General features: G+C 45.3%; 1 protein-coding gene across 2 annotated transcripts in view; it reads left to right on the forward strand.

Moving 5' to 3' along the window:
• FRMD4B (FERM domain containing 4B) overlaps positions 1 to 20,546 on the forward strand; it is an 83,109-nt gene that overhangs the window by 37,597 nt on the left and 24,966 nt on the right. For both annotated transcript variants that reach the window (XM_086618975.1, XM_086618974.1), the window contains exons 6-10: positions 2,760 to 2,816; positions 3,811 to 3,833; positions 17,615 to 17,698; positions 18,878 to 18,943; positions 19,920 to 19,977. In XM_086618975.1, the coding sequence (XP_086475101.1) occupies positions 2,760 to 2,816; positions 3,811 to 3,833; positions 17,615 to 17,698; positions 18,878 to 18,943; positions 19,920 to 19,977 (288 nt within the window). The remainder of the gene's footprint in view (positions 1 to 2,759; positions 2,817 to 3,810; positions 3,834 to 17,614; positions 17,699 to 18,877; positions 18,944 to 19,919; positions 19,978 to 20,546) is intronic.

Genomic DNA, 20,546 nt, shown 5'->3' on the forward strand with positions numbered 1-20,546 from the left:
TGCTGTGTGACCTCAGGGCAGTCCCGTTCCTTTCCTGTGTCTCTTGTTTCCTTTGATTTTTAGCCCCTTTAAAGGGTAGGGCTTCTCCTGTTTGCTCTTTGGGTTTTTTTTGGTGCAAAGCCTCCCTCAGAATGGCCCCAGTCTCCTGCCACTGTTACTGTGCAGTGATACAGGACAATAATTAGGGCTGGTCCACCCTGTTCTGAGGTTTGCAACAGCTGGAAAGCCATGGTGCCAGCCCTGTGCCTGGGGTTTCCCGTTTGTCCTCTTTGCTTTGGTCAAGACACCTTCAGCGTCTTGTTTGAGAGAGGTCAAGTTAGGGCAGGATCTTCTTACCTGTTCGTTTCTCAATACAGCTCCTAAGCAAATGTGTCCAAAACTGAGGACATCAGCACAGCAAAACCCTCACCATGGAAGCAAAGATGGAAACTTCATCACCTGAAGAAGGCAGTTCCCCTTCAGCCTGTTTGGTCTCCTAAAACCCCAAATGAAGTGGTTTGTGGGATCACTTCTAATATTTGTGGCAATGCCATAGCAGCCTAGCAAAGTGACTGGAGTTTCTTAACGCTTGTATTTAGAACCAAGTAAATGAATATGGAAGACCAGCCTCATAATTACTATTGCTAATTAGTTAATGGTTGTGAGGTGCTTTGAAGATGAACAGTGAAGGAGTGCTTGGTTATTAAGTGCCAAATAGCCCTATGATGCCAGCAGAAGCTTCTGCTGTGGGTCAGCAGAGACTTTGTGCTGCAGTAGCTCACCGAGAGCTCCAGAGTTTTTCTTGGAGCTGGCAACAAAGAGGGCCTTTGATGTGAGAATTGCATTTGGATAGCTAAATCTCGATGACTTTCTTGTATGCTTAAAAGGTGATGAGCCCCATGTAGCTGATTCCATCTTATGATAGGGAGTTGGTCTTGATGAGCTTTTAAGGTCCCTTCCGGCTCTGTTTTCCCTGATTTTTGTGGTCCAGGGACAGCTTCGCTGAGCTAGAGCTTGTCTTTCCTGCTGAGCAGAGGTTCCCTGTGACAGCATTTTCTTGTGTCTGGTTCCCTGTGTGCCGGGGCAGGAGAGGGAGAGTGTGGTGCTGGGATGAACTCCTACTGCCGCAGCTTAGAAAAAGGCAGCTTTGATGTGCATGACAAAGACTAACCTGATACAGACCTGGAAGTAACAAAGTACCTTAAAATTTCACCTATGTGAAAAGTTTCTGGGCTGCAAATCTTGCCTTTTCTCTTAAGAGATCTCTCATGAACATGAAAGAAATCCAAAGGAAGGATGAACTTAAAGCTTTTTTTCTTCTTCCCCTCCTAATTTGTGATGTGCCCCTCCTTGTCTTCTAATGAAATACATCTGGGAATGCTTTGGAGGCTACTTTTGCATAGCTGTTGCCACACCTGTTGGGAAGGGGAAATTCCTCTTGGTCTGCTGCTGCGGAGCTGCCCGGGGGAGTGCTGCTGCTGGAATGTTTTATTGACAAAGCTGGCAAAAAAACCTTCCTTTCCATGAAAATTGAATTATTTGTTTGTTCGCTTTTGAATTTGGTCTCTGTGGGCCAGACCTGCAGCTGTGGTAAATTAGCTCAGCTCCAGATGTGCCCTATATATTTTGAGATGTCATTTCCCTGTATCTGTATGTAACTCTGTAGATCTTCCTGCTACCCTTGTTTTGGCACTATTTCAGCTTTCGGTCTGCTTTTGCCCCTTGTTCAGATCCTGGGGAAAGAGGATGTGTTGGGATCTCGGTGGCAGGAGACAGGCATCGTGTCTGCTACCTTCACTTGCAGAAGGTCAATAAGGGAAAAAAAAAATAAATCTCTGTTCATGGGGTGGTTTCTGGGCTCAAGTTTTGTCCTTTATGCACGGTTTGCAGGATGCAGTGGGTGTAAAGGGTAACCCGGGAGTCGAACAGTGTAAGTGCTTCTCCTGTACTCTCCTGGTGTCACTGCTGGCTGGTCCCAGTATAGAATCAAGACCAAGACTTTTTGCTTGGAAGAAACTGACTTTGAAAGATCACACTTAAGCTTGCAAGTAAGAATAAAAGGATCCCTGTGGAGTTTTGAGGATTTGGCATTTATCAGCTGCATACCTCTGAAATCACTGGGTGCAGAGTGCTGCTGGGACAGGACTGGTTTTGGAGTGGGAGTTCCATGCAGTTTTTCTGAACATTGCACTACAACTACCCTGTACTTGAAGAGGCTGCGAGATCCAGACTGTGTGGGGCGAAGGAAGCCGAGTTGTATTATCCTTGTGATTAATAAGTGTCGCTTATCTCGCATCAGGGGTGTGCGTCTCCACCATCACCAAGAACCGCGGTCCCTGCCCTGGGGGGGTGGTGCGCTTCAAGCCATAAAAATTCCTCTCCAGCCCTTCCTCACTGCTTCGTGGGAAGTTCTGCCGTTGTGTTTTGCAGCGTGCAGGATCGGGGCCCAGCCGGGGCGTGCACAGCCAGATGCAAATAAAATAAAATGCAATAAAAGAAAGATTTCTGATTAAAACACGCGAGGGCGAGAAAAAGGGGGGCGGGAGGAGGAGGAGAGGCGCGGCCCCGGTGTGTGTGCGCGCTCACAAAAGGGGGTCGCAGCCAAAGGGACGCAGGAGGAGGGGAAGGGACTCCGGCCCCGCCGTCTCCCGCGGGCGGAACCGGCTTTCCTGGAGCGCCGCGCTGGCAGCGGGAGCCGCCGCGGAGCGGTGCGGAGCGGGGAGGGTCCCGGCGGCGAGGCGGGGCGGGCACGGTTCATGTTCTGCTCCTTCCCTGCACAGGGGCAGATCGAAGTGGAAAGCGAGACCGTCTTCAAGTTGGCAGCCCTGGTTTTGCAGGTAAGCGGCAATTCCTCCTGGGTTTGGTCGGATTTGGGGTACCGGTAACTTGGACTTGTTTTAGTCTTTCTGGTTTGGTGTCGTCCCGTCCCCCCCCCGTGAAGGCAAAACCACGCAGCGTTGTTTATAGTCTCTGTAGTTGCAAGGGAAGAAAAGCTTAGAAAGCTGGGAGTTGTTTTTCCTCATATAGACAAGTGAGAGAAATATTTGTTTGAGGAATTTTAAATGGAGAGAGGGAAGGAAAGAGGAAAAACTCATCAAGGGAAGTAATTAATTTGGGCAGGTTTCCATCCAATTTATCACTTATTTGAATTTAAATGCGTTCTGGTGGACTAGGAAGGAAAGAGTATAGTACTGTAGCTAAATTTGCTATATTATGCCTGTAAATCTTTCAAGCATATGTTTTTGATACCTCTGTTATGTTGAAATACATTATGTCAGTTTTTCCTCTCTTTAATCAAGTTTTGTTGTCTTCAGATTTAAACTCGGGTTGTTTACCACTTTCTATGAAATAAAACTCTGCCTTTAAAACATTTGGGTTTTTTTTTTTCCCCCACTGCATTCTCAGTAGCAAAATGTTACAGCAAAGCTGCAGTGGCTTGGTCTGCCCGAACTGTTTTCATCTCAAGCACAGCTCCTCTCAACTGCTGACGTGCTGGTAAAGCCAACCTTTAGCTGGATGCAGTCAGCCAGAGAGAGAATTGTATTTCACTTCTCATGCAGTAAAAGTGACATTTGATTTGCAAGGTGAAATTCATGCCTGTTTTGGAAGCGGTTTTATTTATGGTATAGGTAGATTATCTACAGCTGGAACCGTAAAGTACCAAATTCTGTTCTTGAGCATGTGCAGGCAGCCTCTAGGCTTTGCCTTGAGTGTAACGAGGGTCAGGATATGGCTACAGAGCTGTGGGAGTGGGGAAGTGAACAATGGTGGGAAAATCGAGGACCTTTGAAGAGATCATGTTTTAATTCTGTCACTGTTTTTCAATTGTAGGAAGCTAAAGGAGACTATTCCAGGTAATAACATTTTTCCTTTCTGATACTAGTGTGCTTGATGGATGTGTTTTTCTGTGTTGGCATTGTATTGCAAACAATCAAAAATGGGGGTGAAGTCCAGCCGAGAGCAGTGGCTGAAGAAAGTGAAATGCGCTGCTGGGCTGGATAAAATCTGAGTCTGCAGGGTGAGTAATGCCTTTTGTGAGCAGGCTCTGAGTCAAAACATTTTTTTCAGACCATCCCGCTTTGTTCCCCTCCCCGAATGCCGGTGCCGAAGTGGGATGAGGAGAAAGCTTCTGTGCTTTCCTGTCAGAAAGCCTGTGCTTTGCACTGCAGCTCGGGTCCATCAGGGCAACCCTGCCTGTACAGTGGCCACGTGTGTGGGGGGACATGGAGCCCATCAGCTGCCTGCACTGGAGATCAATGAGCCACTTTTCTTCTGCAGCTGCTCCATGGAGTCTCCCTCTTCCCGCACTTGACCTGACAGTTGTGTTGTAGCTGGTGTGCGACCCGGTTGCTGGGCTGTAACTGTCTGAAAATGCATCGTCAGACTGTGCTTGCCCTTGGAAATTGCTTTTTACCATGCACTGGTTACAATAACTGGCTGGGGAGAGGAGGTGGGGTCACACTCGGGCCTGTTAGAGCTGGGGGAAAAGACCTTCAATTAGAAACAGCTCACTAAGCAAATAGAAATTCAGAAGGTTGGCTGTGGTCATGTTAATATTTTACTACTTGCTGAGTTTCCCAATAGGAAGAGAGGTGTGTTTACACTTCAGCTACAACAGCTTTCAAAAATTGTGCTTTGAAAATACTCGGTGAAGAGCTACCTGCTCAAACGCAAGGAGCGAGTCACGTCTGATTGCCAGAGCCCGCAGCAGGGACACTCTCGGCTTCTCCTTCAGTGCACAGTTGTCAAATGAGTGCCAGTGCTGCTGCCCAAGAACCTTCTTCTCCAAATGCCAGTCCCTTCTCCACTGAAGGACACATTCTGCGAAGTCCATCACAACCTCCTCCTCCTCTTTGCTGGCGAGCTATCACGCCTGCAGGGAGGAAGAGATGCCCTTGCAGCTGAGACCAACTGGATGGGTTGGCTGTACAGACAATTTCTCCTCCTGTTCATGCTGTAGACCTGCTTTGTGACCCACAGTATATTGCTTATAGCTACAATGTGCTGTGTTTTTCTCTGGAAAGACCACTCATCTTGCCTGATTTCACAGGGGCACCCTAAAACACCCTAAGCTTAACTCAGTTTAGGCACAGATAACCAGAGAACTGCCATTCGCTTGACAAGAAGTAACTTGTTAAGCTGTAGCAACTGGTGGCACGTGCTCTCAATTCTCAAGAGAAGGAGTTAAGGTTAAAAACTACCTTTGTGGTGAAAACCTCCTCTCTGTAGTTCAAACTTAACACCAACTCCTTATCATTTGCCATAAATAGGCTTGTAAGTATTGCTTCACATGCCCACGAACTGTGTCCGTGGTTATTTTCCATGCCTCTGCAGACATGTCTCAAGGAGTGGATTGCCCGTGGTTACCTTCCAAAGTATTTAAAGAAAATTCGGGGGAAGAATAGTGTGCTACAAGACTGATATCCTTTGCAAGTGCAGCTCTTCCCCTAACAGTTGCCTTTTGCAGAAGCATGTAGTTGCAGCAATTGTTTCCTCTGTTAAAACCCCATATGTTATGCCACCATGGCAGATGAGCATGGCCAGCTGTCCCAGGGCCTGTGAGCACACCAGAAGTGAAGGAATGCGATGTTACGTATCACAAGTGGTCATTTGGACCACTGCTGATAAAGCACTAGCTTAATTAGCAGCATATCTTAGGAAGATACTGTGGGACTGGTCTCCCCTGCTCAACTCGCCTGTGATACAAAGAGCACGTCCTTGCAGCGGTGCAGTTGTCTCCGTTTGCGGTGTCTTGGGTTCGGTGTGTTCGTTTTTCGCTGTCGTTTGGCGATTCCACTTTGAATCACTTCTGGAATGTGGCTCTTGCACCATTTCTGCTTACGTGAGAACACGCAGGTTAAATTTTTTTCTTTTTTTATATGGGATTAGTGCTGCATGAAGTCCTGGTAAATACAGGAATTGCCTGAAGTCCTACAGATTAGCTTTCTGGAAGTGAAAAATGGGCCAGTCCAGACAACGCTGGTGATCTCTGCCTGGCTGCTTTTTCACACATCCTGTAGGGAGCTTTTCCATGAAGACACGTCCTGCGGTGGGGTCACTGTGCGGCATTCCCGCTGACTTCAGCTGGAAACAGGCACATCAGTACCAGGGTCCAAACACTTCAGACTCCTGTGGCTTTGCAGTAACCCCTTTCCCAATCCACTGCTCAAATTCTCAGATAATGTCTTGATGGCCAAGAGCAGTAACCTCCCGAGAAACAGTCTCCCTTACCCCGTGCTGAGTGGGCGAGCGCATTCTTTTCAAATCTGTTGATTTTCACTGAGCAAACCTGACACGTGAGTGCTTGGAGAAAGTGAAAACTTTCGATTTCTACACCACAAAGGTTGCTCCAGATGGACTTTGCACTCTGGTAGCACTGACAGCATGAAAATATCAGGGTCTTTGGAGTTCAGCCCTTGCAGGTGGTTTGCAGTAGGACCTCAGGGTCCTGGGCTGGGCTGTCACGTCAAGGGTATGTGCCTTATCGTTCCAAGAGAGGCTTTGTGTAAGATAAACTACCCAAGTCCTGCTTTGAGAGGGCCCTGGCTTTTAAGACATCTTGATAAAACTTAAGTACGTGCTTCAAAATTGCACCCGCAGTGTGTCCGTTGTGTATGTACCTGTTTTGGACAGCTCTGGTTTCTCAAAGGCAGTCTAAAAATGACTGCGGGCCACAGAAGGAGTGATTAACAGAGAACTACATGATTGGTGTAGCTCACTGCATACACAGTTCCTTTTCCTGTTTTGCGAACTGGTGATCCCAGCCATGATAATCGCCCCCATGTGTGATGAAGAGCATTCTGCAGGGATGCTCGGTGAGCTGTTTCTCAGCCTCTTACACAGGACAGTGTCAGGGCTGTCACGGGCAGAGCAGCTCCTCCTGAGAGCCCTGCAGCTGTGATGTTCCCAGCAAGTCTGGGATGCTGCAAGTCTGTGGCTCTCTGGCTTCCTGGGCATGTTTTGTGCGAGAGGAGGGTTGTGCCACTTTGCTCATGTTCCCTTTTTGTGACTCGTCTATGGCTTCCAGTTGACTGCTGCTGTGTTTAAACTCAATTCCTATCAGTTTTTCTCCTGCTCCTGTAATAAGAACACAAAGCAAAGTATTAGTCATTAATAGCAGTTTTGAAACTCAGCATTAGTTAATTGCACTCCTCCGCTCTTGTATTTGCAAATGAAATAGAGAAAGCTGCAAGCCTGGTCTTACAAAATCTTGGGTTTTAAACTCTGTGCAAGGGTTTTAAAAAGAGATTTTGATTCAAGTTGCAGCTTCTGGCATGGCTCAATTTTGGGGAAAAATGTCCGTGTTCTATTTATCTTAGAAATTTTATTGAAATTTTAAAGAAAGCTAATGTCTTGGCAGGCAAGCAAAATTATAGATCAGTCTGGTAATTATTCATCATGTAAATATGCAACGTATAAAGTCTTGCCTCCGTGGGAAATAAATGATTTAGCTGGTTTTAGTTTACAGAGTAAGCATCTGCCCTCTAAAATGCTGTACAATAGCATATAGTATTATTTTTCTTTGTTGCTTGATGAAGGAGACAGTTTACAACTGAGATGAAGACTGACAGTCTAAGTGCTGTCCTTCTAGCATTGGAAAAAGATTTATTAAAATCAGACTAACTGCAAGGACTACATAAGGAAAGTAACTTTTAAAAAAAAGTTTATTTCCTAACTGATAATCTTGGATCATATTTTCCCCAGTAACGTTTCCAGGGCTGAAACCCAGCCATGCTCCCTGAAAGTTAATTAAATTGCTGGAGGAGGGCTTCCATTTTCTTTAAATAGCTGACGCATTCGATTTTGATTCTGGCCTGTGGGCTGCAAAGATAACTCCCGACTGGTATAACATAACACAGACAGAATAATGAATTCCTGATAGCTGACATGTGCGAGGCACCGGGGTTTATCATTACATGGGTGATAAACGCAGTTTGTAAAAGGAAAAGGTTTGTGTGAAAGATACCCCTGCAAACTGCAGCTACGGAGTAATTGGTTCAGAAACTCACGAATTTGAAAGCTTTACTGAGGGAGAAATGAAGTGCTTGGTCTAGGTGCAGAAAACTGGTATGAACAATTTGCTGCTAATTAAGAGCGAGTGCTCGCTATTACATTTTTGGGTAGCGTTTGCATGGGAAGATGACTGTTTTGCCAGACAAACTGAAAAATTTCTTGGTAGAAAAGAACGTAGAAATGGTAATGTGGGCAGTGCTAGAAAATAGCCGCTTGAGAGAAGTTAATAATTGTCTGATAGTGAAGCGCCTGTTCACTGTACCTCTTACCCTGAGATTAAGGTAGCTTCAGAACCAGGACACACCTGAGATTTATTGGAGGCAGCTTGTCCAGCCTGTTTCTGGAAATCTCACCAGGTTCGTATGACCAAAACTCCAGGTATGGTCATGTCCAGGCCTGGAGTCAGAGCGGAAACACAAATTTGGACAAAATCACCTGGTTGTTCCTACTTCCCTCTATCAGGTTTGCATTCTGGAGACATCTCAGAGGGCTCAGGAGGGGTCTGTGTGGCAGGACTGGAGCCCACTTTGTGTGGTGAGCACTCAGGCTGCAGGGCCAGGCTAGAGCTGGCCTAAAGAAAGCCCTGAAATGGGTACGGCGTGGGTGTCAGGTCCCCAGCACAAACCTTTTTCCTCCACAGACCGGCTCCTCTTGGGCTGCGCTGTTGGGAAAGGAGATCTGTTGTGAACTGTTCACTAAAAGCTCTTTTTCAGGGCCATTGGGATTGTGGATGGGTTACACAGGGACATCCACACTGATCCCATGTGGAGACCAAAGACCTGAGCACCGTCTGGGTGCCTCTTTGAGCCCCTGAGTTTTCCTTCCACGTCTATCAGTGGATGACACAAAAGAGCTGGTGGATCACCATAGGATTCACTCCCAAGGCATCCATCTGGTGCCTGACATAGGCAGCACTGTGGTTTAGTTTTTGATTTCCTTTTCCGTGCAAATGAACTTTTTGAATGCCCGTGCGCTGATGTTTGCAGAGGCTTTCTCCAGCGTGACCCACTGCTCCCCATGGGATGGGTCTGCCTTGCTGGAAATCAGTGCTCAGCACTGGCGCTGAGGTTGTGCTCCTTGTGCTCCACCGCTGCTTGTTTGCCCAGTGAGTCATTGTGTGTTTTGCCTTTCAGCTGCACTCTGCACCCTTGTTCTTTAAATACCTCGCTAGGCACTTGCTCGGGAACCATTAACTCTCAGCCATGTGCTTTCCTGCGCTTGCTCTTTGACGATCACTAATTTGAGACGAGATGAGCAAAGATTTGTTGACTTAGACTCTGTTTGCTGAGGGGGTTGATTATTTATTTCCCTTTATTTGGGATCATCTAATGATCCGAGGTAGTAAATAAGCAAGTTTAGGGAAAATCATGTCTGATGTTTCATACAATTCCCCTGATCCCCCTCTTTGACAGGTATCAGACACTCGCTTTCCCAAACAGTGCTCTCTGCTAAATGGAATTTTATACCCTCTTCAAAGAAAAGCTGGTTGAAAACCAATGATTTTTCTCTAGCAGTGCACAAGTCTTGCTTTTCTTGCTGAGTCCCTGCAGTTGGGTGTTGGGATCCTACACCCCAGTGTACCATGAGGAACGGGTAGCTGAGGGAAGGCAGCAGGCAGGGAGCTGCTGAACTCCGTCTCCCTGAGCACAGACGCAGCAGTTCTGGGACAAAAAAGTTGTTCTCTCCTGGTGTTTTATTTTTTAATAAAAAATGGAAATTCATTGTATAAACCAGGTGCAATGACAAAAAAATATGTAGCTAAGACCCTAGTTTTCTGCTAGCCTTTTAACAGCAAGATGTTTTTTTTCTAGTAGTGCTACTTGTAGATTCATATGGTTCAGAGCAGACCAAAGCATATATTGTCTCTGCAGTGATGTAATTTTAATGTTTTTTTACAATTTCCTATTGTAAAAGGAAAGCAGTTCTGTAAGGGCTCCCTTACAGAAGGAAGGGAATTTGTATAATATGCTCGTTATGCAGCAGATGAATTAGGCTAAATTAGGTGGAAGCACTTGTGGGTGAAATGAACAAAGAATTAGATGGGGAGAGAAAAAAAAAGGATGTTTTGAGTAATTTAATAATCTGATCTCATGGGGTTTACTACTTGCATATGGCAGTGCAACTTTAATATTTACATATAATTATGGCAGTTTGGTAAGGAAGAAGCATTTTTGGATTTCATGTGCATGATGTTTATACAGTTCATACAAAGGGGTAGCAAAGGGGTGATTGTGTTTTGTCCTCTTTAAGTGTCCCTCCACAGTCCTTTCTTTTCTTTTTTTTCTTTTCCATTAATGCACTTTTAACCCAGAGGAGTGCTATAGTGGGTACAGCCCAGCCACCTAGGGAGGGTTTTTGTGTGTGCTCTGCATCCAAAGCAGATGAGAGAAGGCAAGCGTGGTGCCAGAAAAAAAATCCATCATCCCTGAAGTTGTCCCCCACAAGGAAGTCAGATGTGTTGCTGTCGTAGGTATTAGGCTTGGAGAGTAGCATCGTGGCAAAGCTCCATAGCCTTAGCTAAAAGATGCCCTCCTCCTTGTCCCTAAAAATTCCCTCAAGTAGAGGTTCAGTGTTAAAGGACACTGCCTTTTCCCATTGTAAAATTGGATTTCATGGCTTTTGCACTGTAACATATCCAACTGCCTTCTGTTACATATCTGGAAAACTTCATCAGGCCTGCAGAAAGTTTCTCCAGTCTTGCACCATCAGCTGCGAGCAGGAGTTGGGGCTCTGATCTGACTCAGAACATCACCTTCACTTTGAAACAGAAAAAAAAATATATATCTCTTATGCTTTTCCTCCCCGTGGTGGCTGGGATGTGTCACATGGGGTGTATTTTGTGCTCTGAGGAAATGAAACGACAGCTTTTCAGCCTCAGCTTTTTCACTTTTGCAGATTTGTCAGGTCTTTATCGTTATTTGGATACTTTATTTTTCTTGTGGTTCCATGTATCTCTGTATCAGCACGCAGGGCTGTGATAACAACCTTTCAACTTTGCTGCTGTACTCAGACACGCTAAAACCCCACAACTAATATGGCTAAGCTGACTTTTGTGTGCGCAGGAAGAGAGCGTGAATGTTAGAAATAACAGTCTGTTGTTTGGAGGAAGGGTTTGGGATCCTTCGAGCAGTTGTACAAACTGTGAACAGTCATCCTTTGGTCTGCAGTAAATCCCCAGGTATAGCAGAGCCATTCTGCTTCCCGTCTGGTCTGACGGAGAAGCTCTGCTCATGCCTGCTTTTGATTCAGCAGAGCAGCTCTGTGGTCGGGGATGTGCTGTGTGGGATCCATGGGGCTGGGAGCCATCACCAGTGGTAGGTGCGTTCTTCAAGGGTCGCAGGGTTTTATCTTCAGAACATTCATGTTTTTCACATTGAGAGCTGTAAAAGAACAACTGAGAATTTAGGGCAGGTTCAGGTTGCAGATTTTCTCCAGCCATGGAGAACTGCTTCCTCAGCACCCTGTTCCTTGTCTGTGAGGTGGAAATAGAAATGATGCCTCACCCGCCAAGGAGCAGCTCATGCCTTCATTTGTCTGATCTCCATGTCCTTGGATAGAGAGGTGCATGCTGAGAAGAGAAACGGTGCTTTTTCTGTCGTGCTCTTGGTCCACCTTCCAAAAGCCAATGAGTCAGGTCACCAAACCCCCGTGAGATCAGTGGGCACTGCTGCAGCTCTTCCAGAGCATCAGGTAGGGTTCAGACAGCAGAGAAATTAGCCTAACAGAGCAGAGCTGGAGCCAGAGGTCAGGCCTGAAGGTCCAAGGCTGTGGTCCTGCCTGTGCTAAGAGTGGGGAAGGGTTGCCCAGCCCCAGCCACGCTTTGTTTGATGCGGGCCCCTCTTGAGCTGTGAAACTAAAGTCATTGCAGCATGGCATGGGTACCCACAGCACGGCTGCGGTGTAGGTGTACAACAAGCCTGGCACTGAAAAAGCCATCTGCACTGTTTATCACGTTCCTTTTCATGTACGGGGTTTGGAAGGCTCTTAGAAACCTTCTTCAAATACCTTTCTGAGCAGGCGGTGCCTATCTGGTGTTCAAGTGGCAGACTGCAGCCCTGCCCGGGGTGAAGCTCCCCACCGGCTGAGGGCTGAAGGGTCGGCTCTGCCTGTCCTGTGCCAAGGGGAGCCCCTTGTTCGTGGCCTTTCCGGATCCTGGTCTTCCTTCAGTAGAAGAATAACTTTCTTGAGTGTGCCAGCAGACCATAAACTGTAAGGTTGGGAAATGATGGGAAACGTCTGGCGTTTGTCACAAAAGAGGATTTGTCAGAGAGCGCGTTTCAAAATCCTGCTGCCAAGATCCTGCTGCTCTGACATACTTGAAAGCTGCTAAATCCATCGGCTCTTCTCATACCTTCCCCGCTCTGTTGTCCTTCCCTCCCTTTTTCTTCTTGCACTTTTAACCTCACTCGTTTTGGTTTTTTTTCTTCTCCATTGCCTTTCCGCTTCCTCACACCTGTTTCTTGTGGTACCTTGAAAGGCAGGCCAACCTCCATGGGAGCACGAGGTTGCCACGCTCTGCCCTTCTGTTTATTTTAAAACAAAACAAAAACCTACAGAAAAGGCACCTGTTGCTGAAGCAGTCCAGCTGCAGCATGATGGTCTGTGTTGGTGGCTCTCATCTGTGAACGTGAGGAGTAGGGGCACCTTGGAGACCTTGGTGATGCTACCCTAAGTCTGGTCACTTTGGAAAGTCACCTTAGGATCAGACTGAGGTGTGGGCAGCAACGAGATGTTCTTGTACTGTTATAGCATTGCTCGTAATCACATAGCAGAGGAATTCAGTGGTTGTCCTCAAGAATAGGACCATTACTAACATCATCTGAGTAACCTGACCTCTGAAAAATTGGGTTGTTGGCTTTCAAGTATCTAATCTAATCTAATTGTGTGCTGTTCCTATGTATTTATTTTTCTAATTCTAAATGTCTTGAACAGTATAAGCAGAAGAATCCTAATTGAAAGTTTTTAAAGCATTTTCACATGCAGGGTAATACTATATGGTCCTTTAGCTGTGAAGCTCTGCCTTTCCTTGTATCTCACATGCGAGTCTCAGAAATGCATGCTGATTTTTAGGTGTTTCTGACATACCTTTCAGAGATTCTTTTTTTCTAAAAACAAGGCCATTGTAAATTCTACCTGCAGTGTGCCTAATATTTGTTTCAAGAATTAACCGTGTATAAAATAGTGACGTTCAGAAAGACCCAGCAGTGACTTATTCTAGTGATCACACTAGATCATACAAGAGTACGTATTTATGTGAGGTCAAGAGGCTTCGAGAATAGATGAAAATCACTATACAATGAACTTTCCCCAGTGATAAATGTCCTGCCTTACAAAGTGTTATCAGCACGATTCAGCAGAGGCAGACACACCTGCCATCACTTTTCAGTCAGTTGAAAGTTGTCTGAAGTCCTGTCCTTATCAAGTTGTTAATATTTGCAAAGATGATGTGGGCCAATAAGCTTTTGTGTTGCAGTTCGGTATATTGCTTTCGCTGCTCTGGGTGTGTCTATTGCTCTTCACTTTTTATGCTAATCTCATTAGCCACATCTTACTACATCTGAGCTCTTACCTGCCTTAGCAACAGGCATGAACTGTTTTTGACAGTAGGCACAGGGAGAAGCCTGGGCAGCCATTGACAAACGGTCCTAATTAGCACAGTTGTCTAAATCTTTGTCTAGCAGGGAGTGTTTATCACTCCACGACAAGCTGTGAAGATGCAGTTTCTGGGAGCATAAATATGTAAGCCGTCTTTAATTTTCAGTAATGTACTTTAGATAGTGTGCCAGGATAGTCTGGTTTGGTTCCTTCCAAGATTTCTGGTGGGGTTTTTAGCAAGATGCCTAAAATTTCACTGAACCATCAGCAGGTTGTAGGAATCGCGTGGGTTTGGTCCTGGTTTGCTGCTAGAGATAGTAGTGTGAATGTGGGAACTTCTATTCATAGTATGGTACATAGTTAAATATTGCAGTCGGTTATTTTGGAGACATGCTGCCCTTCCATCTCCATAGAGCTGGAGCCGATGAGCGGGGCGTGCTGATGGGGACAGCATCTTGCTCAAAACTTGTTCCTACCAGGACAGAAAAGTCTGGACAGTACCAAGAATGCAAGCTGAGATTCAGCGTGAGGAGGGTCTGATGTAGATTTTCATTCGCATTGCCCAGATCAGCTCAAGTTCTGCTCTACCAGAGAGGAAACTCCCAGTTAGAGGGTGGAATGGAGAGGCGAGCGAGTCAGTCTGCTGGTTTTCTTCAATTCTTCTCCATAGTGGAAAAATACTTCAGATGAATATACTTCCTATATTTTCCTCCTGGGGAATAAACAAATCTTTTGCCAAAAATGTTCCATCCTATTGACTCAGGGCAGTTTAAGTTTATGTATTGAAATTTTGCCAAGAACCATCAGTCAAGAAGCCCCCTCCGTAGCGGAGGTCAGATTAGATGCAAGTGGGCCTCTCCATCCCCACAGCTGAGTCCTTCTCCTGCCCTGATGAGAACCAACCGTGGACATGCCAGATACAGCACTGGTGTGTTTGGTTGGTAGATAGTGTACATGGTTGGACATCTGGAGCTGGGGCTGTCTGCCTTGTGATTTCTGTATCGTCTTGTGGTCGTTGTGAAACCAAACAGGAACAGGTAATAATTCAAACCGTAGCTCCTGCTATCTGGAGTTGTCACCTCTGGGGAACGGCTGTGTCTCGGAGGGCTTGGGAAAGTGATCCTGAAGGTCAAGGGGAGACGTGCTTGGGCTCCTCGGTGCAGATGTAGTGATAATGAACTCTGTGGAAGGAGGGGGGGGACCATTTGAGGCTTTTTTTTATTCCTGAAGCCATGAATCATCCCAAACGTTAATCCTTGGGCATGCAGTCAGCAGACCTGGGCTGCTGCGTGCCAGCCTGCACTGTCTGAAGGCATTCAGCATGCAAGGAGCTGTGCCCCTGTTTCTCCCAGGTCTTTTGTATTTTTTCTTGGATTGTTTCATGCTTTTATCTTAAAATTATGCAGGAAAAAATAAAATCCTTGTGTGGCTTCTCGGAGACTTTCAGACCTTAAAAGTTCATTTTGATGGACTCCCTCCAGCTGCAGATGGACAGGATGGTGTGTCTGAACCTTATGGTGTGAGGTTGGGTCCCTTCAGGAAGTCAAGTCTCAAGCGCCACAAGCCTTGTCGGGGAGGTGGGTGTGCTGGCCGGCGCTTGGTTTGAATTCAGTGGTAGATGTTTCCTTATTGATGAGCTGCTACTCATCACTCAAGCTTAACTAGCACCCTTTTGGCATTTGATGGGGATAAAGTAAGCAGCTACTCAATCAGATCCAGAGGTGAGGGGCCCAGCGACCAAACGGGAAGGCGAGTAGCCCCACTGGAGACCACGAGTTGTGCAAAAGGTGATGTTTCAGAGCATGGTAGGACACAGCTGCCAGGATTCGTGGCACTTCTGCAGAGTCTCAGTGATGGGGAGGCTACTGGCACTGTAACTGTTGCCGAAGGAGAGCTTGGGACCTCTCCACCTGGCTGTAGTGGTGACAGCTGCGAGTGTCACCTGTCCCCCCTGCCTGACTGCTTCTGCTGGAGCTCAGCTCTTGCCTCCCAGTATCAGCTTCATTAGTGCTTCAGCTCTCTCTTGGGCGTTTTGTTTTTCACTGGCAAGAAGGTTTCTAAATAGGGGTTTAGAGACCAACGATTAAACCTCTGATTATGAATATTGTGGGTTGAAAATCTATATTTAGAGGAACAGCCCTTTTGTTTGGCAAAAATGAGCTATTTTGTTACTGCTTCCTTCCAAAGCCTCTCCTTCACTGCATTTCCCTGCCAACCCTGACTGCTACAGCAGCCATTGCAGTCATGAGTCAGGCTTAAAAATGGGAGGAAATTTATATTTTAATAGTCAATTATCCTGTGAGCCTATGTTTGAAGTTGGAAGGGACCTCAGGAGGTTGTCTGGCCAAACCTCCTGCTCTGGGAGAAGTCAGCTGTGAGATCAGGTCGGGTTGCTCAGGGCTTGATTCTTTGGTTTGGGTTTCTTTTTTATTTTTTGCTTAGGTTTCTGAGGCCTCAGGAGGGTGTGCTCTGTCTGCATTTTCATGTGTCCCCGGAAACCCCTGCTAATCTACCTTTCTCACTGCAAGCTGAGATGTCCTGCAGCCTTTTGATACCATCAAAAAGAGCTTTTAAGGGGTGAATAAAACCCAATCAGCTTTTGTAGGCATTGGCCGTATTCGAGTGTTGAGAGGAGAGATCCCAATTTTCTACCCAGATGTCCCCGTTTGTGGCACTTGGGTGCTGGCCAGCTTGCAAAGAAAAGTGCATGTTCCTGGCAGAAGAGTGTGGCCCGGCAAAGCTCAGCAACAACAGCTCCTCGATGCTAATTGACCCCCTTCTTGGCAACTTCATCAAAGACGCTGAAGAATAAATAGGCTGTTGATTGAACTGTTTCCTCGTCCCCAGAGGTGGTCCCTCTTAGTCAGGGTTGAGGCACGTTGTCAGGGCTGGGGAAGAAGCTTGCAGAGCGATTAGCCCGTGTTCACCGAGGAACAAAAAGCTTTAATTCTCTGCACCTTCCATGTGACATCTGCCGTGTGAGATGGAAACATGGTTTGCTGCCTTCTCCATCCGCGGAGGTTGATCCGTGGTGCCCACAGAGCAGATTTCTGTGCTCTGGACCACTCTCCTGATGCATGGGGTGCTTGTTTTGGGGGACGAGGGAGAAGGTAGCTCAGATGAAACCTCTGATAGTGGAATCTGATGAAAACAGAGGTTGGGAGCAGGAAAACACCTTCAAGGAAAAAGCTTGGATGCAGAAGTTGAGGCGGATGCTGATGGACGTGACTGATGCATTCCTTACATAGAAAAGTCATGTTTGTGCTTGTTGGCGCTGCTGCGAAGGCACGCAGAAATCCTGCAGAAATGAGGCGTGCAAGTTCCAGCTGATTAATTAATGGAGTATATAAGGAGAAAACATTAACCGTTTTACTGATGCCTGTAAAGAAACTTTTAAATATTCTGCAGTGGTTTTTTTGTGACAAAGCGCATTCACATACTTTATCCCCCTTTATTTTGTTCCAGACTGGGCCTGGAGTCAAAATATTTGAACTTTCTGTAGAATGAGCAGTCCAGGAAAACTCTTTTTAAGAGGAAATATTTTAAAGTATATGAACTGAAACCCTTTGTTTTGAATCAGATCAGTGTTAAACTCTGAGATTTGATGAACACCATGCTGCTTCATGAGGTACCTCTTCTAGAGGTAGGGGTTTAGCTAAAGGCAGAGCAAAAATTAGCCCTACAAGCCTTACTTTTGGGCAAAGGCGTTCCTTGGGCAGCTGTTTCGGGGCTCGTTCTGCACTCAGGAAACAGGGTGAGTGTGTGCAAAATAAATATTGATACGGTGCTCCCGCCACAGTGGCCCGAGAATCACGTGTCTGTATAATGAGTTACAACATGAGCCTGCATGACACCGTATACACCACTGCCATGTGAGAGGGCCTCTAGAGTTACGTTGCTGTGAGAGCCCGATATGGGGCAATGCATCATGTTCTTGGGTAGCAAATACAGCCCTTTCCTTCTGCTGAAACCAATGACTGCGTTTCTGATTCACCAGCAATGACTCTGTGCTGTTTTTGTGTTTCAGTGATGAAAACACTAGAAAAGACTTGAAGACGCTGCCGGTCTTTCCTACCAAGACACTGCAGGAGCATCCATCACTTGCTTACTGGTGAGCTGTTTAATTTAAAATTTAAATTATTGCTATGAACAGTAATGGTAAGATCACTTTTAAACAGTTTTGCAAGCTCTTCTAAAAGTTTTCAGCCTGTATGATACAGGACTTGGAGTTAATTGCTCGTGTTCAAGCATTTCCAGTTTTTAGAAGGTTGTAAGTTACGCGAGATCCAATGCAAATCCCTCATTGATAGTTCGCTCAAATTAAATTGCTGGATCAGAATATGTCGGGATCATGCATGAGAAAGAGCTGAAACTTGAACTCCAGCCAAGCCTGGGTTTGCAAAGAGCACCTCGCTCTTCAACTGTCACACAGTAGAGCCTCTGTGGTGGGTTGACCTTGGCTGGCTGCCAGGTGCCCACCCAGCTGCTCTCCTCGGCAGGACATGGGGAGAAAATAAGCTGGAAACAAAAAGACAGGTCTGATTTTATCGCTTGAATCTGCTGTAAAGGAACACAGCGTTTGAGAGGAATCAACGATATCGTTTCCTTGGAATTGATGCTTTTTGTGTAATTTTGACTCCCTCATTTGTTTTGGGTTTTTGTGTGTACCCGATGGATTTTTCGAGTATATCAGTACTTGCTTATGATTTGTTTTTTTCAGGATGAATACTGCTGTGTTTTTATTTGCTTTCAAGTGTCTGATGCTTAAATGCATATTCTATTTCACATTCCACTAAAAGAAAATGTTGCAATATACAACAAGAAAAATGCAAAAAGGCCATTGCTGACAAACCTGTATTTTTTTTCGCCTACGAAATGTCAGAGGAAAAAATACACTGGAATGGAAAAGTTTCTGGTTTAACCTCTTCTGTCTTACGTATGGACCGTTAATCATCCTTTGAAGTTTTGGTCCTTTAGAACGTGAAAATGAATTTATACAATTAGTACCATTATTCTGCAGCAGCATCTGCAGCAGAGCAGGCTGATCCGAAACCATTCCTTAATTAGTCTGGAAAGCGACATGAGATGGTGAGGATCAGCCAGGCAGCTCCACACTGCTTAATGAAGGGTGGGAAAGAAATCAGTAAGGAACAGAATGTAAACCAGAGCGAGAAACGTACAGAGGGGACACTTTTCTGCATGCTGAGCAGGCGTCTGGATTTCGACAGATGCCATCACACATGAAGAAAGTCACTGAGCCTCTAAATTGAGTTTCGTGCTTGTTTTGCAGTGAGGACAGAGTAATTGAGCATTATACACAAATTAAAGGTCTGACCAGAGGACAAGCCATTGTTCAGTGAGTATGACACTTGTTAATTTGTGAAGACTATTTTTACTTTTTTCTTCTTTTTTGTTGAGAAGTGGCAGTGCAGGCTGGTTTGGTCATTATTGCTTGCACACTTTACCATTTGTATCTGTCAGATTTTTTTTTAGTTGAGTTATATTTCAAAGTTCAAATAATTTAAGTTTCAGATTTCAGAGGCTTCCAGTTCAGGTTGTATGTCCTCATTCAGATACCTCAAATATAAAAAGTTATCTGGACCTTACTTTGTTGAAAGACTCTGTTTGTTGAAATGTTCAGAATTTGGCTTTCAAAAGAACAAGGTATTCCACGATGCATACAGAACCTGTAGCATTCTATTTCTAATATAGCATTTATATTGCTGTACTTCCTACAGGCAATTGCAATGGGATGCATTACGAACCGAGAAGATTGAGATGATTGCCATGGTTACACATTGTAGACAACTTGTAGGTTTTTCTCCTGTACCTTGATGCCTGTAACTTTGTCTCAATAATTCAGGGGCTTCTTTCCATAGGAACAGGGGAAAAAGTTGTCTGTTCAGTGATTGTCCCAGTTGCCTCATGAAACAATCATTCAACCGCATAAACACTTTCATTTGGAGCCTATCCGTTGTAACCAGAGCACCATAATGGAATAATTATAGGCAGGTCCTTACCGCCAACATTTCCCAAAAGACTCACATGTTCAGTTCAGAATTCTTGCTTTCAGTTCTCTGACCTTCTGATAAGAGATTGAATGTTTCGTTGTATGATAGATTTTCCATTCCCTTTAGCTAGGCCAAAATAGCACATCTTTCACCTAGCCAGGATGCTAAGTTTTTTTCTGAAAACATGGACCTTCACTTAAGACCTTCAAACTATGCAAGTGATAAATGACGTCTTGAATGTACGTGTGAAAAAAAAAGTATGTTAATAGATATTATTCCCTCCAGAGAAAATCATCTGATATGCTATAAATCTGTCTGCAGGTACATGAAAGTGGTAGAAGCTTTGCCAACATATGGAGTTCATTACTATGGAGTAAAGGTTAGTAAATGCCCATGGATGCTGTGATTGCTTATTACGTGTGATTGCATTCTTGTAGGAGTAGTTTGATGATTCAGTACTCTTCTGTCAGAATTAAACCCCTTGTTTTTCAACTTCTATAGTTTTTCCCTCTTTTATATTCTTTAAAAATAGTTTCCAGAGAGCAGAAAAGCATTATGTGCTACAGAAAACCGAAAGGACTTTGTAAAACGTCCTGTAAGTTCCTATCAGGAGCTAAATTCATATCAGCTTAAACTGGATATCACTTCTAGATCCAAAGCAGTGAATAGTTTCCCCAGAGACGATCCTAATCAAGAAAAAAAAATACAGTGTAGAAAAGATTACTCCTAAGTGGCAGGTGATCAGTGGGTGCATACTTGGAGTAGGGAAATGCCGAGAAGCATTTTTGGAGAGTGATGGAAATACACCGTTTCTTCCTGTTTGTAGAGCAGAGCCTTGGGCCAAAGTGTTTTGTGCAGAAGAGCTCGGCAGAGATGATGTCTCCTTACTTTGAGTCATGGCCATGACTGTGGTACCTGAGAAGCTGATGTTACGTGCTGTGCTCTCCT

Source organism: Tauraco erythrolophus, chromosome 12 (genome assembly GCF_009769465.1).
Source record: "Tauraco erythrolophus isolate bTauEry1 chromosome 12, bTauEry1.pri, whole genome shotgun sequence".
Taxonomy (NCBI): Eukaryota; Metazoa; Chordata; class Aves; order Musophagiformes; family Musophagidae; genus Tauraco; species Tauraco erythrolophus.